Here is a 22097-nt window from a genome sequence, read left to right on the forward strand (position 1 = left end):
TGGAGGTTAACATGTTTAGACTCAAGCATGGACAACTAGGTTTGCTAGTAAAAGGATAAGTGAAATCGATTGAGAGTTTTGTATATCACATTCGTTCTTCTAAAACTTTCCTTCCCACACTAATAGATACCCCTCTTAAGGAAGAAGACAAAGATCACAATTTTGACTCCTTGAACATAACTGAAATAGAGGACAAAATTTCCACCCTGCCTTCCGACCCAATGAGAGATGTAGTCAATCTCACAATGGAAGAGACATATGAATTTCTCAAAGATGCAGATGAATACCATTATTATGTAGATGCGAACAACCTAGATGAGGAATTCGACGAGTTTCTAAAAGCCTGTGATGATCCACCCTCTCAAGAAATGCCTAAAGCACCACCCGACCATCATCTACCTCTAATCCCTCATAAAATCCAATCATTTACCACCACCACTATTCCCCGCCCTCTAACTTTTCAAATGAACCTTTAGTTTGCACTTGACCTTTTTGTTTCTCCTATACTTCATGACTTTCTAAACCCATCTGGTGGAGAAGTAATACCCAATGACAAGCCACCTTACACTTTCTCTTTTTTTCCATTCCATCCTTCTAAAAATTATCCATATCCCACGTATCTTCCATAACCCTCCATTTTCTCCCAATCATCTAATTGGTCACCCTGTCGCTGTAAGAAAAAGAAAAAATTGCATGCTAGGTTACATTCTAGATCCATTAGACTTCACTCTCATTAAGCTAAGCCACGTCGTAGAAACTCATGGTGCCTAATTCTGTTTGGGGGTGTTTTTTGTGTTAACTATTTATGGAAAGATCCCCAACTTTTTAGGTTGTTCATATATAGTAAACTTCATGTTAATACCTGTTTTAGATAAAGTCTCGAGTATCTGACTATAAACGACTCATTTTATTTCGTCGTAATTTTGTTTTCCAAAATTAAAACATATAAAAATTTTAAAAAAAAATTAAAAACATAAATATATATTAGTCTAGGGAATCTGACTTTAAAAGACCCAAGTTTTGTACAATACCACCTTTATGAAGTATAGGCCAAACAAAATTGTTCAAACTTAAAAAGTATTTTTAAATTTTGTTTAGGGGTGGCGTATTTTGGTCTTTCATTTCAAAACTTTTTGCCACCATTTGTCTATCATGTTTACTATAGTATAGTTTAGGTTAGTTAGTTGTGTAATTTAACTGTGCTTTTGAATTATTTCATGAACCCCCTTCTCCCAAATTGTTTGGGGGTGGTATATTTAATTTTAGCACATTGTATATTCACGTATTAAAATTGCATGTATAAATATCGAAAAATATTGAACCCATGGGGCTTGTTGATTAATTTGGATGCATGATACAGGGGAAAACGATAGTTTTACCCACGCATAAGTTACGAGACTCAAACGCAAGTAAAACTAAAGCTATTTTATGCTAAGGGCATATCAAAGTTTTCTACTCTCGATGCTATCGCAATAGAGTTGGAGTGGAAGATTTGTTCCACTCCTAATTCTTTAGAATTCAATGTTTTTTATGGTTATCGGTCTATCCAAAGTTAATGAGAGTATGATAGAAATTATACTACGATGTGAATTATACTAACAAGATACAATAATTCAAACTACGGAATTTCTAATTTGACTATATGATAAGGAATTAGGGGGGGATTGATTCCACCTTAACTCGACTTAATTAACTAGCGAAGATTCGTCGTGATCCAAATTTCAATGCTTTAGCATAACAAAATGGTATTTCTAATCCCTAATTATTCATGGCTATCTCTACCAAATAATAACTAGCATGTGAAGCAATCAAACCCATTCTCATGGTGAACTAATTCCTTTCTAGAATTGAATAGATTATCACGACGATTTCTAAGCCAACAAAATCAAGTTTTCATCAAGGTTTATGAATTTAACTAATTATCAAATGAAGACAACCTAATTTATAAATTTAAAACAACTAAAACTAAATAAGAATTTAATCAATAACTAAATTGAGATGAAAACTAATACTTTATTGTAAAACTAAATTTGATTCTTAATTGATAATCTAACTTGTTCTAACTAATCTATTGCAAAGTAAAAACTAGATCTAAAACAAACTATCGAAACTAAATAATGGAGTCTAAACTAGATCTAAAATTATTGGCTAATGACTTCCTAAAAACTAGAATGCTTAATAGATAAGTGTTGTGTCCTAAAATGGAGGATACAAGATCCACCTTTTCGTGCATGGGCTGAAGAGCTATATTTTGGGCCGGAAAATCGAGCCCAAAGCCCAATTTCTTCGTTCGACATAGGCCTTTTCAGCTAGATTTGACTTTAACAGAATTTTCATCCACTTATGCTCCTCTGATTGGGTCAAGGAATAGACCATTGGAAATCTATTTCCCGAGCGGTCGTTTTGACGTAAGGTAGGTCCAATTCCAAGGTCTGAGTCCAACGATACAGCCTTCAGAAGTTCTGCTGACTTTTGTGTATTGTTTCTACCCGCGTTAACTTTGACTTTTCAGCTTTGACCGGGCTTTAAAAAAGCTTTTTCTCCTTGAATCTTGGCCTTTAATCACAGAACTTCTTAGCAACCAACCCTTGCTCCTTTATGCCGCCAAAGTGACACATTTCTGCACATAATTGAATCCAATACCTGAAATACATAAAAACACGTAATCAGTATTAACTCTTATTTATTACTCGCATAATTGGTCTAAAAGTATTATTGTTAAGGGGTTAAAATTATAGTTTTGGGCTTTTATCAAACCACCCCCAAACAGTATTTTGCTTGTCCTCAAGAAAATATGAGAAATTAGAATAAGTGACCAAAAATGGAGTTTTAACTAATTTTGTTCCGCCGAGTGTGATTGCATTGACCATATGCAACAAGGCCTTAAACCACTAGGAATTCCGTAGTGGATGAGTTATAGACTCGTGAGAGTTTTCCAGTGAAGGTACTCACAAACTTCATCTATACTACAACGACTACGAAATAAAACTATTGTTTCCTTATTTATGTCTCAATTATCTATACATCTCACTTAGCAATGAATACAGAATAATCAAGTCGAAACCTAAGCATAATAATCAATCATCTACGAATAAACATATATACAATAAGTAATACTATGAAATGCATTAGCAGGTTCGTTTCTAAAAACTCGTTATAGCGTCCTTAAGTAGGTCCTCAAATAAATGTCACGACAAAAACCACTCTGATTTTTCCGCTCAAGTTTCGCTACTCCAATGCGCAGTGGTCACACTTTACCTTACAATCTCAATGACACACAAGGAAGCCGAAGTCGATCAAACACATCTGCCACTTACTATCACACTAACCTATTCTTAATTGAGCTAGAGGTCTTTATTAGGTGTTGCGGGGATTAGGAGATGGTTTAAGAAGGAAGGAAATGGATATTCAAAAAGGACAAGTCTGAGATAATAGAGTCTTTATATTATGTAACTAGAGAAAACCTTGTTCTTTACTTTTTCTTCTACATTTTGTTTCTATCCTTAGCCATATTTTTCTTTTTCTTTGGCTTTTGTCTCCTTTGATTTTATTTTTTTTGAGATCTAACTCTTTATTTTCTTTTATTTATTTATTATTATTATTATTTTTTATTTGGATGGAAACTTTTTTTTCTTATTTGAAGCGACTAACTGATTCTTGATTTCAAAATTCTACTGTTCAGATTTATCTAAGCAGACAGAAGCAGCAAGGAAAGAGCTCAAGAACATCCAGAAAGCTCAACAAAGCAATCCAATGGATAGTCTGTTAGGCATACGGGAGAAAGAAGCCAGAACCACTCTTTGTCAGCTTATTATTATGGAAGGGGAGGATCTCCGACATAGAACTAAATGTGACTGGATGAAGTATGAGGATAAATGCACTGAATTTTTCCACAAGACGCTCAAAGAGAGGAAAGGCAGAAATCTTATATGGGCTATTCAGGATACTACTGGTTTGAGGAGGGAGGGTCAGGTGGGAGTATCAGAAGCATTTGTAGACTACTACAAAGGGTTGTTGGGGCAACCTGCCCCGGTTCTATGTGATGCGGCTAGCCTGGAGGAGCTCCACTTCCCAAGGGTACTCACTACACACGAGGCAGATCTGATGGTGCTCGATTTTATTGAAGCAGAAGTATAGCTAGCTTTGTTTGAAATGGAAGATAATAAAGCCCCAGGGTCTGATGGGTTCAATGCTTTTTTCTTCAAAAAGAACTGGCAGCATGTGAAGGCAGAGTTTGTCAAAGCTGTTACTTCTGTGTTTGCATTGAAGACAATTAATAGAGGAGTCAACTCTACCCACATCAGCTTCATCCCTAAATGTGCAACGCCTTCAAGAGTAGAAGAGTTCAGACCTATTGCTTGCTGCAATGTCATCTATAAGTGTGTATCTAAACTTCTCACTAACAGAATGAAGCCGTATATGTCTGACATCATTTCCATGCAACAATCGGAATTCATCCCTGGTAGATCGATACAAGATAACCTCCTGCTGGCTCATGAGCTTATCAGAAGCTATAATCGGGCACACGGGACTACTAGATGCTCCATCAAGATTGATATTACCAAAGCATATGATACAATCAACTGGCAGACTATTGAGAAAGTAATGGCGAGATTCAGATTCCATGAGAAGTTCATTGAGTGGACAAAGATGTGCTATTCCTCTCCGTACTATTCTATTATAGTTAATGGTACACCACAGTGTTACTTTGTTGGCTGTAGGGGCCTCAGACAAGGGGATCCTATATCACCGTATCTGTTTGTCCTTGTCATGGAGGTATTTGGTGGAATGCTGAATTGGAGTGTTATGGCGAAAGAAATTTCTTACCACTCTAAATGCAAGAAACTAGACATTACGCATTTGAGTTTTGCCAATGACGTCCTGGTGTTCTGTAAAGGGGATGAAAAGGCAGTGAGGGCAGTGAAGAAGGCTATTGATGATTTCTCTGAGTGCACTGGTCTAAAGCTAAGTAGACAGAAGACCACCCTCCTTGCTGGAAGCATGAGTAACCACGAGGCACAGGAACTGGCGGATATAATGGAAGTGCAGCTGGTACAGCCCCCTGTAACTTACCTAGGATTGCCTCTCACTGTAACAAGAATGGGTATTAAAGAATGCCTGCCACTGACGGAAATGGTCACCAAGAAGATTTCTAATTGGAAGAATAAGTCGCTCTCTGATAAGAGCCCAAAACTGTAGTTTTAACCCCTTAATAATCATACTGTTAGACCAATTATGTGAATAATAAGTAAGAGTTAATACTGATTACGTGTTTCTATGCATTTCAGGCTTCAAAGTCCATTATGTGCAGAAATGTGCCACTTTAGCGAGATAAAGGAGCAAGTCGTGAGAACTTCGAATGCCATATCTTTGGACTCGGACATCGGATTGAGGCCTACCTTATGTCAAAACGACCGGCTCAGAAAAGAGCTTTCCAATGGTCCAAGCCTTGACCCAATCAGAGGAGCAGAAGTGGATGAAAAGTCTGTGGAAGCCAACTGCAGCTGAAGAGGCCTTTTGAATTTGAAAAATTGGGTTTTGGGCCGATTCTCGGCCCAAACCATGGCTCCAAGCCCATGCACGAATTTTGGATCTGGATGTATAAAAACAAAAGCTTAGCTCTTTGTTAATGGTAGCTAGTTAGACCTAAATTAAAATATAGAATTATAGATCTAGTTTTATTAATTAAATTAAGTTTTAGTCCATTTAAATTCTTGTTTTAGATTAAATCTCTGAATCATTGTTCTTGATTGATTAGATAAATAAAATAGATAGTTTGTCAATTTCGAATTTGTCATTTCCATTCTAGATCTAATTTCAATTCTTGTTCTTGTTTCATTCCAGCCATTAAATTAGATTCATTATTGTTCAAATTAAGTAAATCTAAATTTCTTACATTACGTTTAGTTTAGATTCAATGGGAAATGTTAGATTGATGATTCAAGGCTAAACCTCCATTAGAGGGGTTGATGAAGCCTTGATGAAAACTTAGTTGTTTAGTATAGAAACGTTGTAGCATCTATTCCACTCTAGAAGGTCGTGTTTTAGCCATGAGAATGGGTGGGCGACCTCACATGCTAGTTAGTACTTGGTAGAAATGCCATGAACACTAGGGATTAGACTCGGAATTCTTGCCGTGAAAACGTAAGAATCGAGATACCACAATCTGTACTAGGTCATTAAGTTGGATTCGAGGTGGATTCGATCCCCCTCTAATTCCTTTATCTAGAGTCAAACAATAGTATTTCCATAGCATTTGTAGTTAATTTCTAGTAATCATCTTAATTAAGTATCGTAGTATAATATTTCGTAAAGCTCTCATTGACTTAAGAGCGACTAGTTAGACTTAGAAAACAATCCATGCTAGGGAACTAGGAGTGGAACGAACTTTGTACTCCATTTAGTGCAATTCGCATTGAGAGTAGAAGAATTGATAATTGAGTATAAAAGAATAGTTTTAGTTTACTTACGTTTTGAATTAATAGATCATTTCAGTAGGTAAACTACGTCATTTTACAGTTATCAAATGGCGCCGCTGCCATCTTAGTTGCACTTTAGCATCGTTTTCTTTGTAGAAGTAGTTATTTTTAAGTCCCATTAAACCCACCCACCCTTGTTTGATTCATACTGTGGTTGCCGTTTCAGTTTTGGAAAAATTCGCGAAAATTCATTTGGCCCCTAAAAGAGAGCGACCGTGCTAAGTTCTTTGGAATTTCGTTTACAAGAGGCCACCACGCCCAAAAAGCGACCAGCTAAGTTCTGGAGCTCGACTTTGCACCGAAGGCGCCATACAAGATAAAAGCGCCAGCTTAGCAGAAATTTCGGGATTTCCACGGTTTGATTCGAACCGAGTTGTCAAGTTTTTCAGTGTTCTAATCTCTTATATACACGAACACAGCATTACACAAGGCGCTATTTATAAAGCGAAGCAAGGGCGCTATCGGGTATTCCTTTCTTCCATACCTCGCATTTCTAGTTAGAGGTTTTCTACTAGTATATCGAATTGTTGTTTGGAGTGTTGCATGTTTAGTTAAGCTTTAACTTAGTCTTGCATGAGATTAAGGTGCGGTCGAACAAAACAACAAAGCGTAATTACACGGCAACAAACAAGTCTATCTAGTACACCACCCACGACACCTCTAGCTACTATTACACACACCATACGACATAATGGTGAAGAAAAGAGACTCCTCTCTCGACTTCTACAAAGCTTTGGCGATAGCCCTAAATCTTGCATCGTTCTAGCGGACCGATTGGGGATTTTGAATCCCCAAACATATTTAATTTGTTACCCGTTTTTCATGGGTTAGACCATGAAAAACCTTATCGGCTACATCGTAGGATTGAACAAGTCCTAACAACATTCCACCATCCTACGGTTGGTTGAACAAATTAAATTAAGGGTATTCCCTTTCACCTTAGCCCGATAAAAGGCGTCTTGGTTAACTGCCCAAGCGCCTAATGCACGTGGACTTCGTGGGCTGAACTTGTTCATTTGTTTATGGAACATTTTACCACCCCCTAAAGGCGGATGAAATGCTTTCCAAGATTCATTTTTCGGCCGGAACCCTCATGAATCATTTTTCGAGGCATGGAATCGTTTCACCGATCTCCTTATAGAGTGTCCACACCATAACCTAGCAAAGACCGTTAGTTAGGTGCCTTTTCAAAGGACTTCAACATCACCATAAAGAAGTCCTTGACATAATGAATGGGGTAGTTTCTAAGTAAAGGAGCCTCGGAGGCTTACAAATTTTTAGAAGACCAAACTAAGCGGAATAATAATTGGGGGGTGATGATATCCCCCGCTCCGCTAGTTCTTCTTCAGCGGTCAAGGCCGCCCGGTATGTTTGAGAATAAAACCGATCCGAACTTAAAAATTTACTTTCGAATCCCTAACAAAAAGTAGAGGCTATTTACGTTCAACAAAAGCCTATCCCGTCATGAATGTAAACTCCAACCCATGTAATTTCTGTTTGAGCCCGGATCACCTACGACAATTATTGTCCTCTAGCTTATGAACAACAACCACCGGAGCAAGATAATGTTTACTCTATTAATAACTATCCTATTCCTAGCCCCTTGGAGACAACATCCCAACTTCGGTTGGAGAAATAATCAACAAGTAACACCTCCCGGTCAATAATAATCAAAGCGTTAGGCAAGCAAACAATTATAACCAAGCTCCACTTAGGCAAGGACAAGGACAAAGTCAAGGGAATTATAATAATTATAACAACCAAAGCCTTACCTAGGCAAGGTCAAGCACAAGGTCGAGAATAATTATAATAATTATAATACCAATAGAGGTATCGTTAGGTTAATAATACTAACTATCACAACCCACCCATAAATAATCAATGAGAGATAGTTCGGTCGCACCACCCGTGACTACTACCTACACAACCGGATCGTATCGGCCCTTTATACAAGTTACCAACAACTTTTTCGGACAATGACTCAATCAAACCAACAGATTTTACAATCCATAAATCGGGGCATACAACAGTTAGCCCAAGAGAAAGCTTCCAACCAAAAGGCGTGTTTCCAAGTCAGCGATACCAAACCCAAAAACAGCAAACCACGACCTTTGAGGTAAGCGGTAATTCTAGAAATGCGGAAACTACAATCGTAGGTGACCTAAATGCCATCACCACTCTCCGTTGCGGAAGAGTGGTTGATAACAAAGTAACTTCGCTGTAGTTACCCCATCGATACTCCTACACACGGATATCGAACTAGATATACATAATAGAAATGAAGAGCCTACCACGGTAGAGGTACCGGTTAAATCACAACCAAAGAAACCGAAAGCCAAGGTTACGACAAGTAGAGCCATATCGCGAAATATAGAAGCGAAACCACGTTCCCTCAAAAATTAGCCATGCTAACTAGGGATACAAACTTTGAGGAAATTAGGGCGTGTTCAAGAATCTAACGATAAACCTTCCTTTTCTCGAAGCTATTAAAAGCTTCCTAACCCGCTAAGTTTCTTAAAGAGTTGTGCACTACTAAAGTTAAGACGAACATACCCAAAGGCGCCTTTTAAGCTGAGCGGTTCCCAACTTTATCCGAAAATAATGGAATTGTTAAGTACAAGGACCCGGTCGTCCCTATGTAAAATGCACCTTAGGAGATTCCCACCACGGCGACCGCTTTATTAGACACGGGGGGAGTGTTAACTTACTCCCGTATTACTTGTATAAACAAATAGGTCTACGAGAAATGCAACCTACAAAAATAAGCGTTGCAATTAGCGGACGAGTCAATTAAGTATCCTAAAGGTGTAGTGGAAAAGCGTGCTTGTTAAGGTTCGAGGATTTCTACTATCCTGCTGATTTTGTTATCCTCGATACGAAGTAAGCTAATGACTCATTACCGATCATCTTAGGGCGCCCCTTCTTGGGCAGCGCCAATGCGCTTTATAAATTGTCGCGATGGAAAGATGTCCTTATCTTTTGGCCATCTTTACGCCGAGGTAAATGTTTTAAAATGATGAAACAGTTACCGATTACCGTATATAGATGGGGAGGTTAGCATGATCGAGAGTTTAGCTCAAGATTATTTTAACAACACGTTTCACGAAAACAATATGTACAAATTCCTTTCTTTTGGAACTTCTGATTTTGTGAATGACTCCTACTTAGAGGAGGTCAACACCATCCCGGAATCCACACCAATTGTAGACCCGTTCGGTTGCTCCATATATCGAGTATGAAGACTTGCTACCTAAGCAAGTATTCATTCGCAAGATAAGGACACTTATGAAACATCAGCGGACGATCTGTCCACACGATCTTAAACCTCTTCCCCCGGAGTTAAAATATATTCAACTTGATCCGGATGGTAGTCACCCGATAATTATATCTTCTCTGTTAACTAAAGATGAAGAGACATCGTTAATAAGGGTGATTAGGGAACATCGGTCTGCGATTGGTTGGTCCTTAGCTGACATTAAGGGCATTGACCCTAATGTCGCACTCATCGTATCCATTTGGAGGATAACGAAGACTTCTCGCGAACCTCGGTAGCCGCTTGAACCCCGCCATGAAAGAGGTGGTTAGAAGAAGTCTTGCGATTACTCGATGCGGGTATTATATACCCAATCTCCGATAGCGAATGGGTAAGTCCCATTCATGTAGTTCCTAAGAAATCGGGAATTACCATGGTACGTAACGGGAAGGGTGACTATGTTGTCACTCAAGGTCCTATGAAATGGAGAATCTGTATTGATTACAGACGTTTAAATGCTATGACACGAAAGGACCACTTTCCCTTACCATTTATAGATCAGATGCTAGAACGTCTAGCTGGTCATGCCTTTTATTGTTTCCTGGATGGCTACTCTGGCTATTTTCAGATTATTATTGATATTGATGACCAAGAAAAGACAACATTCACATGTCCCCGGAACATATGCCTATAAACGAATGCCTTTTGGCCTTTGTAATGCTCCCGGTACCTTCCGGTGATTGTATGCTTCATATATTTAGTGACATGGTAGAGCACTTTATGGAAGTTTTCATGGATGATTTTTCTATCTATGGAGACTCCTTCCGCGATCGTTTTTGTCTAACCCGTCTAAGGTTTTGACACGTGTGAAGAAAAAGAGCCTCGTTTTAAATTGGGAAAAGTGTCATTTCATGGTCAAAAAGGGCATAGTATTAGGTCATATTGTATCTAGTGATGGCATCGAAGTAGATAAAGCCAAACTAGATAAGATAGCGACCCTACCTAAACCACAATTTGTCCGTGAGATTAGAGCCTTTCTAGGCCATGCGAAGGGTTTTATAGGCGGTTCATTAAAGATTTTTCGAAAATAGCTAGGCCTTTAACTAACTTGCTTTTGAAGGATGCAATCTTTGATTTTAATTTTAACTGTAAACAGGCTTTTGAAACCTTAAAAGCCGCCCTAACCACTGCACCTATTATATGACCTCCGATTGGTCAAAACCTTTCGAACTCATGTGTGATGCTAGTGACTATCACGGTTGGTGCCGTCTTTGGGACAGAAAATAGATAATAAGTCCACTGTTATTTATTATGCTAGTAAAACATTAAACGACGCCAACGGAATTACACAACTACTGAAAAAGAATTTTAGCGGTCATTTATGCTTTTAGATAAGTTTCATTCCTTATTTGGTTGGTTCTAAAACTTTAGTTTACATGGACCATGCAGTTCTTTAGGTACCTTCTTGCAAAGAAGGATGCTAAGCGTAGATTAATCCGATGGATTCTTCTCCGCAAGAGTTCACATTAGAAATAAAGGACAAAAAGAGGGGTCGAAAAGAGTTGCCGGTTGCACCACTTATCTAGACTTACAAATGACGATAGTAGTGATTCCGAGTCCATACCGACTTTTTCCCGATGATGAGCATCTGATGCTATTTTTCATCACCATGGTATCGCGGACATCGTGAAATTATTTTTAGGCGGATGTTATGCCTTATAATTGGTCAAGAAATGAACGTAAGAAGTTTTGGCCGAGTCAAGTTATACTATTGGGATGAGCCCTACCTTTTTTAAGTATTGTGCAGATCAGATTATTCGCCGTTGCATTCCCCGGTGGGAATATAATGAAGTTCTATCGTTCGCCATGACAAAGAGTGTGGTGGCCACTTTAGTGGAATGAAAACAGCCGCTAAAGGTTCTTCAATGTGGATTTTATTGGCCTACCCTTTTTAAGGATGCCCAAGTGCATTGCAAGGCGCGGTATTCGTTGCCAACAACTTGGGCTTAATCATGGCCGTAATATGATGCCATTAAATCCAATCTTAATAGTAGAAATTTTTTATGTTTGGGGTATTGATTTCATGGGCCCTTTCCCTGTTTCCCACGGTTATATTTATATTCTAGTTGCCGTGGACTATGTGTCTAAATGGATAGAGGCCCTAGCTTGCGTAACAATGACCATAAGACCGTTGTATTTTTATTAAAGAATACATTTTCTGTGGGTTTGGCATTCCTAAAGCCATCATTAGTGATGGTGGAACACATTTTTGCAATGAGTTGTTGCATCCCTAGTTAAAAAGTACGGAGTTACACACAAAATAGCAACTCCTTATCATCCACAAACTAGCGGACAAGTAGAAGTTTCTAATAGGGAAATCAAAAAAGATTTTAGAAACAACAAGAAACCCCCGATAGGAAAGATCGGTCAAGCGCCTATCGGATGCCTTATGGGCATATAGAACTGCTTTCAAAACTCCTATAGGTATGTTTCCCTTTAGACTTGTATTTGGGAAACCATGTCATTTGCGGATTGAATTAGAGCACCGCGGCTCGTGGGCTATAAAAAGCCTTAACTTCAATATTGATGAAGGCGCGCCAAACGCAGTTACAATTAAATGAGCTTGAAGAAATCCGTGAGCGATTCTTACGATCTCGCCAAGGATTATAAAGCCAACATGAAACGGTTCATGATAAGCATATCTTGCGTAAAGAGTTTGTGGTCGGACAAAAGGTTTTGCTTTACAACTCCCCGCCTACATATTTTCCCGTGGAAACTAAAACCCGTTGGTCGGTCCTTTTCTCGTTATGAAGTCACCCCTTACGGGCAATTACCTTGGTAAATCCCAAGGACAACGTACATCTTTCAAGTTAATGGTCAACGGTTAAAACATTTTCACTTAACTTTTGTCCCCCGATGTGGAGGAAGTCCTTTTACAGGACCGCCTATGAGGATCGACCTTGTCATTGGTGTACTTACTTTCATTTCCATATACCGATAAGTACACCATTCAGGTAACCGGCCCTCCCTATGGAGTGTGTGGTGTAAGTACCGGATCCTAAGTCCACAGTTCACACAATTCACGTTTTCCACTTTCGTGATGTTTTCTCGATCTTTGAGTCATGTTCCTCTATGGAGTGAATTGTGTATTTATTGTTTTTGTGTTTGTTAACAAATAAAATTAAAATTAAAATTTTAAAAATCATAGACATAGCAATCCAACAAGTCGCGGGAATCTGACTTTAAACGACCGACGCGTTTGTAAACAAATTTTGTGTTTAAAAATTTGTTTGGGGTGGGCATCGATCCTTGCATCCGGATTGCTCGAACCTTCCTTTGGCGTTGCTTAGGTCCATCAAGTATAGTTCATTGGGTTTGACGTCATCTAATTTAGTGTTCATTCGTTCGCATAACTTACGCCACACGCGACTTCGAGGCGTCCTTCCACCCTCTCTCATACGTCACCCATGGTCGGAATCGAGTGTTGTATGGATCATTGGACTGGAAATTCTCTCCTGATCATTTCCATATCTCATTCGAAAGAATCGGACGGATAACGAAGCGGGAAATCTAGTTTGAAATTGCGCTAAAAATCGACAAAAGTCGAAAAATACGAATTGGGCTTGGGCCGACTCGCGCTCACCAACAGCGCGCCCGCGCCCCCCTTTCCAAAAACAAATCGCGACCGTCATCTTCTCCAGCCGCTTGACACAAATTACAAATCCAAACCCTAGCAACCCAAATAAAAAAAAATAAAAAATAAATAAAAATAGAATACATTCAAATAGAAAGACCACCCAACCCCCATTGTCAAACACCAACACAATCTCCAACCGTTTCCACCAAGAAACCACCCACCAATTCGATTTTTCGAACCTGCCGCCGAACCTACCATAACCACCACTGTTGGTTTGGTTAGTTTTCATCAAACTCGAATCCACCACCATCTACAAACCCCAAATCAGTACAAACTTCAATGGCGCTTACGACGAGAATTTACGCCGAAAACGCTTTTGCACCTCGACGGTTTCGGCGCCATTTTATGACGCCGGAGATGTTTAAGAGAAATTGAACGGACTGGTGGTATTCGATGGAGGATTTCTATCACTATGATTTGGTAGAACAGTTTTATAAGAAACGAGAAGTGGAGGGAAATAGGATTTTCATTAGGATAGCAGAACGCGGAGGGAAGTTACGAGACGCTTGTTGATCGAGCTATTAGGAATCACCCCTCAGAACCAACCTAGATATCACCAAACAGAATCCCAAAGATATCGCAGTTCTGTTTTGATGAAAGATACGGTCATAGAGGGTGAATACAATACGATATCTCATTGCGTTTCAGACGATTTTTCGAGAACCAATCAACGGGTCAGAGCTCGGTGGATTGGTAAGAACGCCCCGGAAAGACAAAGTCACCGACATCGGACTTGATTAATCGCCGACGTTCTCTCGAATTTGCAAACGAAGGAGTATAATTTCTGCATCCTTGATTTAATTTTGAATGTGATTAGAGGAGTGGGAAAGAGCCCGGCCTCTTCCCCAGATTGATCACTAAGATTATGCTCTCATTTAGAGCCGCCGCTAGATCCGCTCCTATTAAGATCAAATTGCCTTCTAATGCAAGTATTTATAAGGAATGCATTCAAAAGACTTGGCCGTTTCCTGCAGAGAAGGAAGTTGAGTCGGATAATGTAGGGAAGATATGACATGGTTGGTTGAGGATAATTTTGATAGTCATACTTCTAATTTAGAAGGATTGATAATGTCAAAACCGGGTTGCGATGCGGTTATCATATCTGTGAAGATATTAGACATAGACAAATTGTACTTTGAATAAGCAAACGAACCTTCGACGATAGTTGAAATGCTCGTAAAAGGGTCAGGGGCGATATCTTGTCTAACATGGAGGTTATCCACAATAATCACCAAGCCCAAAGATGCCGCACTCAAGACCGAGATGGAAGCTGGGGCCGCTTTGTTCAGATAGAGATGCTACGACGATGCCACTTTCGTGGATGAGTCCGTCTCACCGAGTCCGAGAGGCATGGCGCCGCCGCCGCCGCAGCCGATGGCTCAAGCCATTCGTCACCACAGAGCCGATCTCCATCTCGGGGACCATCTTCTTCACACGCCTAGGTGTTCACCATCGGTTGTGTCCTTTAATTACATTGTTTTTATTGTTTTCTTAGTGGAATTTTATTTCAAGTAGTTAGATTTGAGTATTAAGTTGTTTGTTTTAGATTGCTTGGATTTCATATTATTTTAATATAAATTATTTTATCATCTTCGATAGTTGTCTTGGAAGTAAAAGTTGAAAATTAGGCCGATACCGCATACCTATGAGTTTTTGTAGTGGTAGCATGATATGTAGGAGAGTTTAGAAGTTACCGTTCTAAACCAAGTAAAAGATACCGGGTTGTTAGGAAATCAAAACAATGGTTAGTTTCCGGTTTTCGGTTTGGCTTTTTCTATTTCCGAAATTGCCTTAAAACAATTTGGCAATTTTTCGATTCGCTTTGGAAACCCGTAACCTATTTAAACTTCCATCATACTACACTCACAACCCACACTACACACCACAATCATCTTTCACTTTTCACTCCAACCTTTTTCTTGTTTTTCTTAGAAACTCACTTTCAAGACACGCAGCGCAAGCGCCAGCAAGCAGAGCCGACTTCGCCTCTATTATATCAGAATCGAAAAAGTACGCTTCAAGTAGAGCGACAACCGCGCCATACTAATCGGAAATCGAAAAAAAATCACTGAGCCACAAGTAGAGTGCGCGACCCGCGCTAAAACACTGTAATTTCAAAACCAAAGAGCGACTCGCGCTTTATACGAAGCGCCAGCGCTCTCCAAGAATCACGTAAATTTTCGATTTGAGAGGTTCTTCCGTGTTTTCGCAGCTTTTCTACAAGTAGTGTTGAGATGACACCACCTATAGTGATTCCCGAACAGTCTTTTGAAGACTTGATGGGAACCTATACCTATGGAGCATCGTCCGCGAAATGATCGCGGTAATTAGGATGGCTGCATCTTCCGTGAGTGATGACGATTCTTTTTCACCTAAGCTAACTGAATTCTTCTATAATAATATTACTTTTTTTGTACCCAAGAAGGAGAACAAAAATTTTCCCTTACTATTGATGAATACGACTATGGAATTCAATAAACACTTGATAGCTTTGGTTTCGGATTGCCATTACCCCGACCCTATGCACACGTGGGGATATATGATGATGATAACTCATACCTATATGAATATGCCTATTTCCATGAGTATTATGGGGAGGGTATTTCGTGATCATGGACCAAGACCAATATAACATCGCCCCGAAAGTAGCCTATCACCGAATGTAGGCCTAACCATGTTGTTCATCATGATGAACATTCTAGGGGAACGGCAGTTACTTACGCCAATAATACCGCCGGTGACGCTTTTTGCTTTTAGCCGAGGGACGCCGTAGGTATGACATTCCGAAGTTTTAGTTGCTACGCCGCGAGCCCATACCTTGAGGCATAAGTACCTTCTTATGCCCTGTCTTGGTTTGTCGCCTTTACGCGCTTTGCCTACCCAGATTCTCATTCGACATGATTGGAAAAGGGTCGAAATCATGAGACCCACCAATCGCGGTGGTAAGATCATTCCGAGCCATGACTTGGTCGGGATGGCAGGTGCAACCACATTTGGTTGCTCCTTACACCCCATCAGACCAAATAACACTAGAGAGGTTAGCATTAGTTGATGATACACCCACGTAGGCGTGGCAAGTTGTTATGGCATGGCAGATGCGAAAAGAACCTCATATAGAAGAGGAGGATGACGAGTAGATGTTGGGGTGCAAGTAAGTTTTAGTTAAGTTAGTGTCCGCTATGTCCCAAGCAATTTAATTCTCGTTAACCCCATAATGGGTGGAACTCTTATAGTGTCGCGTCGCTTTTATTTCCTATATTAGTACGCTCTAACATTGTTTTTTGCAGATGTTTCGAATTTCCCGCGTTTCAATGGTATTTTTCCTACCCTCTTTATTTAAACGCTTTGAGGACAAAGCATGCTTTTTTGTTTGGGGCATAGAAACACGGTAATTAAGACATCCGTTAGATAGAGATATGTATAATGTGCACTTGTTTTCTAGTTAAAATTTCAAAATTCAAAAATATAAATAAAAAAAAAAATATGCTATACACTTAGGAATATTGGTATTGTTTTCTTCCTCCATGCTCTTAACAATCTAGAAGTCTCAATGAGTCATTTGCATCGAATAATTGTTAGAAACTTAGGTTAATATGTATGTAATAATCTTTGCATCTATCTATAAATTTATTACATGAGTATCTATGATTGCTAGCAAGAAGTTTCTCAAATCTAGGCTAGAGTACTTATTCTACAAATCCGCGGAGAATATAGCCTAAAGCCTTATATGAGCTAAACATTTGAGAAATGACACAAGGGAGAAGTAAAACCGGATAGAAATCACACGCCCACTTGCTTGATCACTAAACCATATCCCCGAGAATTTAGGGCCTCTTTGGATCGATATAGCCAGAAATTCAAACCTATGAATTATGTTCCACTAGTCGCCCCTCCGAGCCTTTCTTTAGCCTTCCATAAACCACAATTCCTTTACCCTCGTTACAAAACAAAACAAAATAAAAAAATCAACCTACCCAATTTAGAATAAGTCCGGAGAATAGAATGAGGAAGAAAGAAGAAGAGAAAACCCGTGGTAAACAAAAATTAGTTAGTTGCTTCAGAAAATAAAGAAAAGAAGTTTCCATCCAAAGAGAAAAGAAAAAAAGAAAGAAAAAAAAAAAATAGAAATAAATAAAAACTCCAAAAAAATAGAATAAAAGGGAGTCAAAGGCCAAAGAAAAGAAAAAAAAAATATGGCTAAGGATGGAAACAAAGTGTAGAAGCAAAAGTAATTAACAAGGTTTTCTCCAAGTTACATAATATGAAGACTCTATTATCTCAGACTTGTCCTTTTGAATATCCATTTTCTTCCTTCTTAAACCATCTCCTAATCCCCGCAACACCTAATAAAGACCTCTAGCTCAATTAGGAATAGGTTAGTGTGATAGTAAGTGGGCGATGTGTTTGATCGACCCCGCTTCCTTTGATATCATTGAGATTGTAAGGTAAAGTGTGCCCACCGCATTAATCGGAGTAGCTTAAACTTGAGTGGAAAAATCAGAGAGGTTTTGTCTTGACATTTATGTGAGGACCTACTTAAGGACGCTTATTCCGAAGTTCTCTAAAACAAACCTCTTTAACATTTCATAGTATTACTCATTGTTATATGTTTATTGTAGATGATTGTTTATTATGCATATATTAACTTAGGTTTTGACTGTTATTCTTATGTAATTGCTAGAGAGATGTATAGATAGTTGAGCATGAATAAGGAAACAATAGTTTTATTTTCTTAGTCGTTGTAGTATAGATGAAGTTTGTGAGTACCTTCATCGGAAAACTCTCACGCAGGCTATAACTCGGGTCCACTAGGGAATTCCTAGTGGTTTAAGGCCTTGTTGCATATGGTCAATGCAATCGCGACTCAGTGAAAACGAGTAGTTAGAACTCCATTTTTGGTCACTTATTCTAATTTTCATCTTTGCTGAGGACAAGCAAAATGTCGTTTGGGGTGGTTTGATAAGAGCCCAAACTGTAGTTTTAACCCCTTAATAATCATACTGTTAGACCAATTATGTGAATAATAAGTAAGAGTTAATATCGATTACGTGTTTCTATGCATTTCAGGCTTCAAAGTCCATTATGTGCGTAAATGTGCCACTTTAGCTTGAGATAAAGGAGCAAAAGTCGCCAGAACTTCCGAATGCCATATCTTTGGACTCAGACATCGGATTGAGGCCTACCTTATGTCAAAACGACCGGCTCGGAAAGAGCTTTCCAATGGTCCAAGCCTTGACCCAATCAGAGGAGCATAAGTGGACGAAAAGTCTGTGGAAGCCAACTGCAGCTGAAGAGGCCTTTTGGATCGAAGACTGGTTTTGGGCCCGATTCTCCGCCCAAACCATGGCTCCAAGCCCATGCACGAATTTTGATCTGATGTATAAAACAAAAGCTTAGCTCTTTGTTAATGGTAGCTAGTTAGACCTAAAATAAAAATATAGATTTATAGATCTAGTTTTATTAATTAAATTAAGTTTTAGTCCATTTAAATTTTGTTTTAGATTAAATCTCCTCTGAATCATTGTTCTTGATTGATTAGATAAATAAAATAGATAGTTTGTCAATTTCGAATTTGTCATTTCCATTCTAGATCTAATTTCAATTCTTGTTCTTGTTTCATTCCAAAGCCATTAAATTAGATTCATTATTGTTCAAATTAAGTAAATCTAAATTTCTTACATTACGTTTAGTTTAGATTCAATGGGAAATGTTAGATTGATGATTCAAGGCTAAACCTCCATTAGAGGGTTGATGAAGCCTTGATGAAAACTTAGTTGTTTAGTATAGAAACGCCAGTAGCATCTATTCCACTCTAGAAGGTCGGTTTCGCCATGAGAATGGGTGGGCTTAACCTCACATGCTAGTTAGTACTTGGTAGAAATGCCATGAACACTAGGGATTAGACTCGAATTTTTGCCGGAAAACGTAAGAATCGAGATATACCAACTGTACTAGGTCATTAAGTTGATTCGAGGTGGATTCGATCCCCTCTAATTCCTTTATCTAGAGTCAAACAATAGTATTTCCATAGCATTTGTAGTTAATTTCTAGTAATCATCTTAATTAAGTATCGTGAGTATAATATTTCTCAGTAAAGCCTCATTGACTTTAAGAGTTTAACTAGTTAGACTTAGAAAACAATCCATGCTAGGGAACTAGGAGTGGAACTAACTTCGCATCTATTTAGTGCAATTCGCATTGAGAGTAGAAGAATTGATAATTGAGTATAAAAGAATAGTTTTAGTTTACTTACGTTTTGAATTAATAGATCATTTCGTAGGTAAACTACGTCATTTTACAGTTATCACTCTCTCATGCGAGAAGCTCCAATTGATTCAATCAGTCCTATCCTCTCTTCATGTTTACTGGGCTCGAATGTTTGTTTTACCCAAAAAACTCTGGGAGATATTGCTAAGATTTGTAATAGATTCCTATGGGCAGGGACAGACATGACACCGAAGATGCACCATGCTAGTCACACCCTCACTAGAATTGATAAAGAACAGGGAGGATTGGGTATTGTGGACCCTAGCATGTGGAATAAGGCTGCCTACTGTGGCCTTGTGTTCAAGATAGCCAGCTATGAGGACTCTTTATCGGTCAAATGGACAGTTGAACATCATGTCAGGAAGGAACACTTCTGGACGATGGCGATCCCAGTGGACTGTTCATGGGTCTGGAGGAATGTCCTAAAGACCCGCAAAGCTGCTTAGAAGCTTGTTAGGCACCAGATAGCGAGAGGCGAGCAAACATATGTATGGCATGACCTATGGTGCCATGACACTCCACTCTTTTTTTGGGATGAAGCAGTTCAACTACTACAGGTTCCTCACAATGCTTTGGTTAGTGATCTCATTTCCGATGGAAGGTGGAATCACATTGTTTCTAGTCTGCCAGATAGTGCGCTGAAGAAGAAGATTGAAGGCACCGAATTAAATCATATGCTACAGCAGGACCAAGTCATCTGGACACAGACTTCTACAGGCAGATTTACGGTCAAATCAGCGTACATGTCTTTGAAACAGCTCCACCAAGAGTTAAATGGCATCGAAAGTGGTTTGGGGTAAGTTGGTTATACCAAACACTCGTTTATGGATGGCGCTTATTTTCAATTGCTTACCCACCCGAGGACCGATCGGGTTAAGAAGAAAATTATCCATCACTCGATATGCAGCTTCTGCAATGCTTCTAAGGAGCATTCCAAACACCTCTTTTTCGATTGCCCGTATACAAAAGAGGTTTGGTCTAGTGTAAAAGGATGGCTGGGTTTGAACACGCAGGTGAAAGCGTGGACTGCCGAGTGGTATAGCCTCCTTAGGATTTGTCGTAGTGCCTCGATCGAATCTGAAATTACTAGAACAGTAACCTCTGCCACAATATATGCCATATGGATAGAGAGGAACTTGAGGAAATTTCAGTAGAAGAGTCACTCAGAGGTGTAGGTATGTGCAAAGATCAAGAAGGAGATGAAGACGTATCTTCAAATTATGTTGGCTGAAGTGCTTGACACAGTGGCTGCCAAGGTTCTACTGGACAGGATCGATATCCAAGTTCATTACACAGCTCGAGCCCCAGTATGGTGCAAATGGTCCAAGCCGCAACCAGGGGGTTTACTAGTCAACACGGATGGAGCAGTCTCAGAAGACGCTAATGGTTATGGTGGTGTTATTCGAGATGAGTTTGGTGCCGTCAAACTAGCGTTTACAGGGAGCTCGACTAAAAGATCGGTTATCACCCAGGAGTTGCTGGCAATTGAGGCTGGTATGAAGGGAGCAATCCAGATAGGAGCGAGACGAATTAGTGTATGCTCAGACTTGAAGGGAGCAGTAGGAGCTATTACTGGTACAGAGGAGCCGCCTTGGTACTACCTTAACATAGTGGCTGCTATTGACCGCTTGAAGTTACATTTTGAATGGATAGACTTCAAGCATGTGTTCAGGGAAGCAAATCGAGTTACTGACTACTTCTCTAAGCTAAGCAAGGAACATGAGGATTCAATTTTGTATTTCCTACCTCCTGTAGACTATGAACTATCCGAAATAGTAGAGGAGGATGCACAAGGGAAATTGTACTTGAGAACATGAGTTTTTTCTTTTAATACAGGTCGAGGTCTGCCTAACCTCTAAATGCTTCAAAAAAAAAAAGGTATTTCTCTTTTCTATTCTTCATCTCTATTCTCATACTCATTCACATAATGGGTAGGCTGTTTTTATTTTTTTTATTTTTTTTATTTTTTTATTTTTTATTTTGTTTTGTGAAAGATTAAAGGATTTGCGGTTTATGAAAGGCTAAAGAAAGGCTCAGAGGGGCGACTAGTGGAAAATAATTTTATAAGGTTTGAATTTCTAGCTATATAGATCCGAGAGGGCCTAAATTCTCGCTTAGGATATGATATAATGATCAAGCAAGTGGACATGTGATTTCTCTATCCGGATTTTACTTCTCCCTTGTGTCATTCTCAAATATTTCATTCATATAAGGATTTAGGCTATATTCTCATAGGATTTATAGAATAAGTACTCCAGCCTAGATTTAAGAAACTTACTGCCAAACAATCATAGATACTCATGTAATATATTTATAGATAGATGCAAAGATTATTACCTACATGTTAACCTAAGTTTTTAAAAACTATTATAATGCAAAAGTTACATGAGACTTCTAGATT

The 22097-nt window shown here is 39.1% G+C and overlaps 1 protein-coding gene across 1 annotated transcript; it reads left to right on the forward strand.

Annotated features, from left to right (window-relative positions):
- Nucleotides 1–20895: 20895 nt before the first annotated feature.
- LOC147487840 (uncharacterized) lies at nucleotides 20896–21513 on the forward strand. The gene has a single exon (XM_086574153.1). The coding sequence runs from the start codon at nucleotides 20896–20898 to the stop codon at nucleotides 21511–21513; it is 618 nt and encodes a 205-aa protein (XP_086430279.1).
- Nucleotides 21514–22097: the final 584 nt, after the last annotated feature.

This window comes from Coptis chinensis, chromosome 7 (genome assembly GCF_015680905.1).
Source record: "Coptis chinensis isolate HL-2020 chromosome 7, ASM1568090v1, whole genome shotgun sequence".
Lineage (NCBI taxonomy): Eukaryota > Viridiplantae > Streptophyta > Magnoliopsida > Ranunculales > Ranunculaceae > Coptis > Coptis chinensis.

Coding starts and splice junctions, on each gene's coding strand:
- LOC147487840 (XM_086574153.1), top strand. CDS start 20,896: ATGAAGACGTATCTTCAAATTATGTTGGCTGAAGTGCTTGACACAGTG.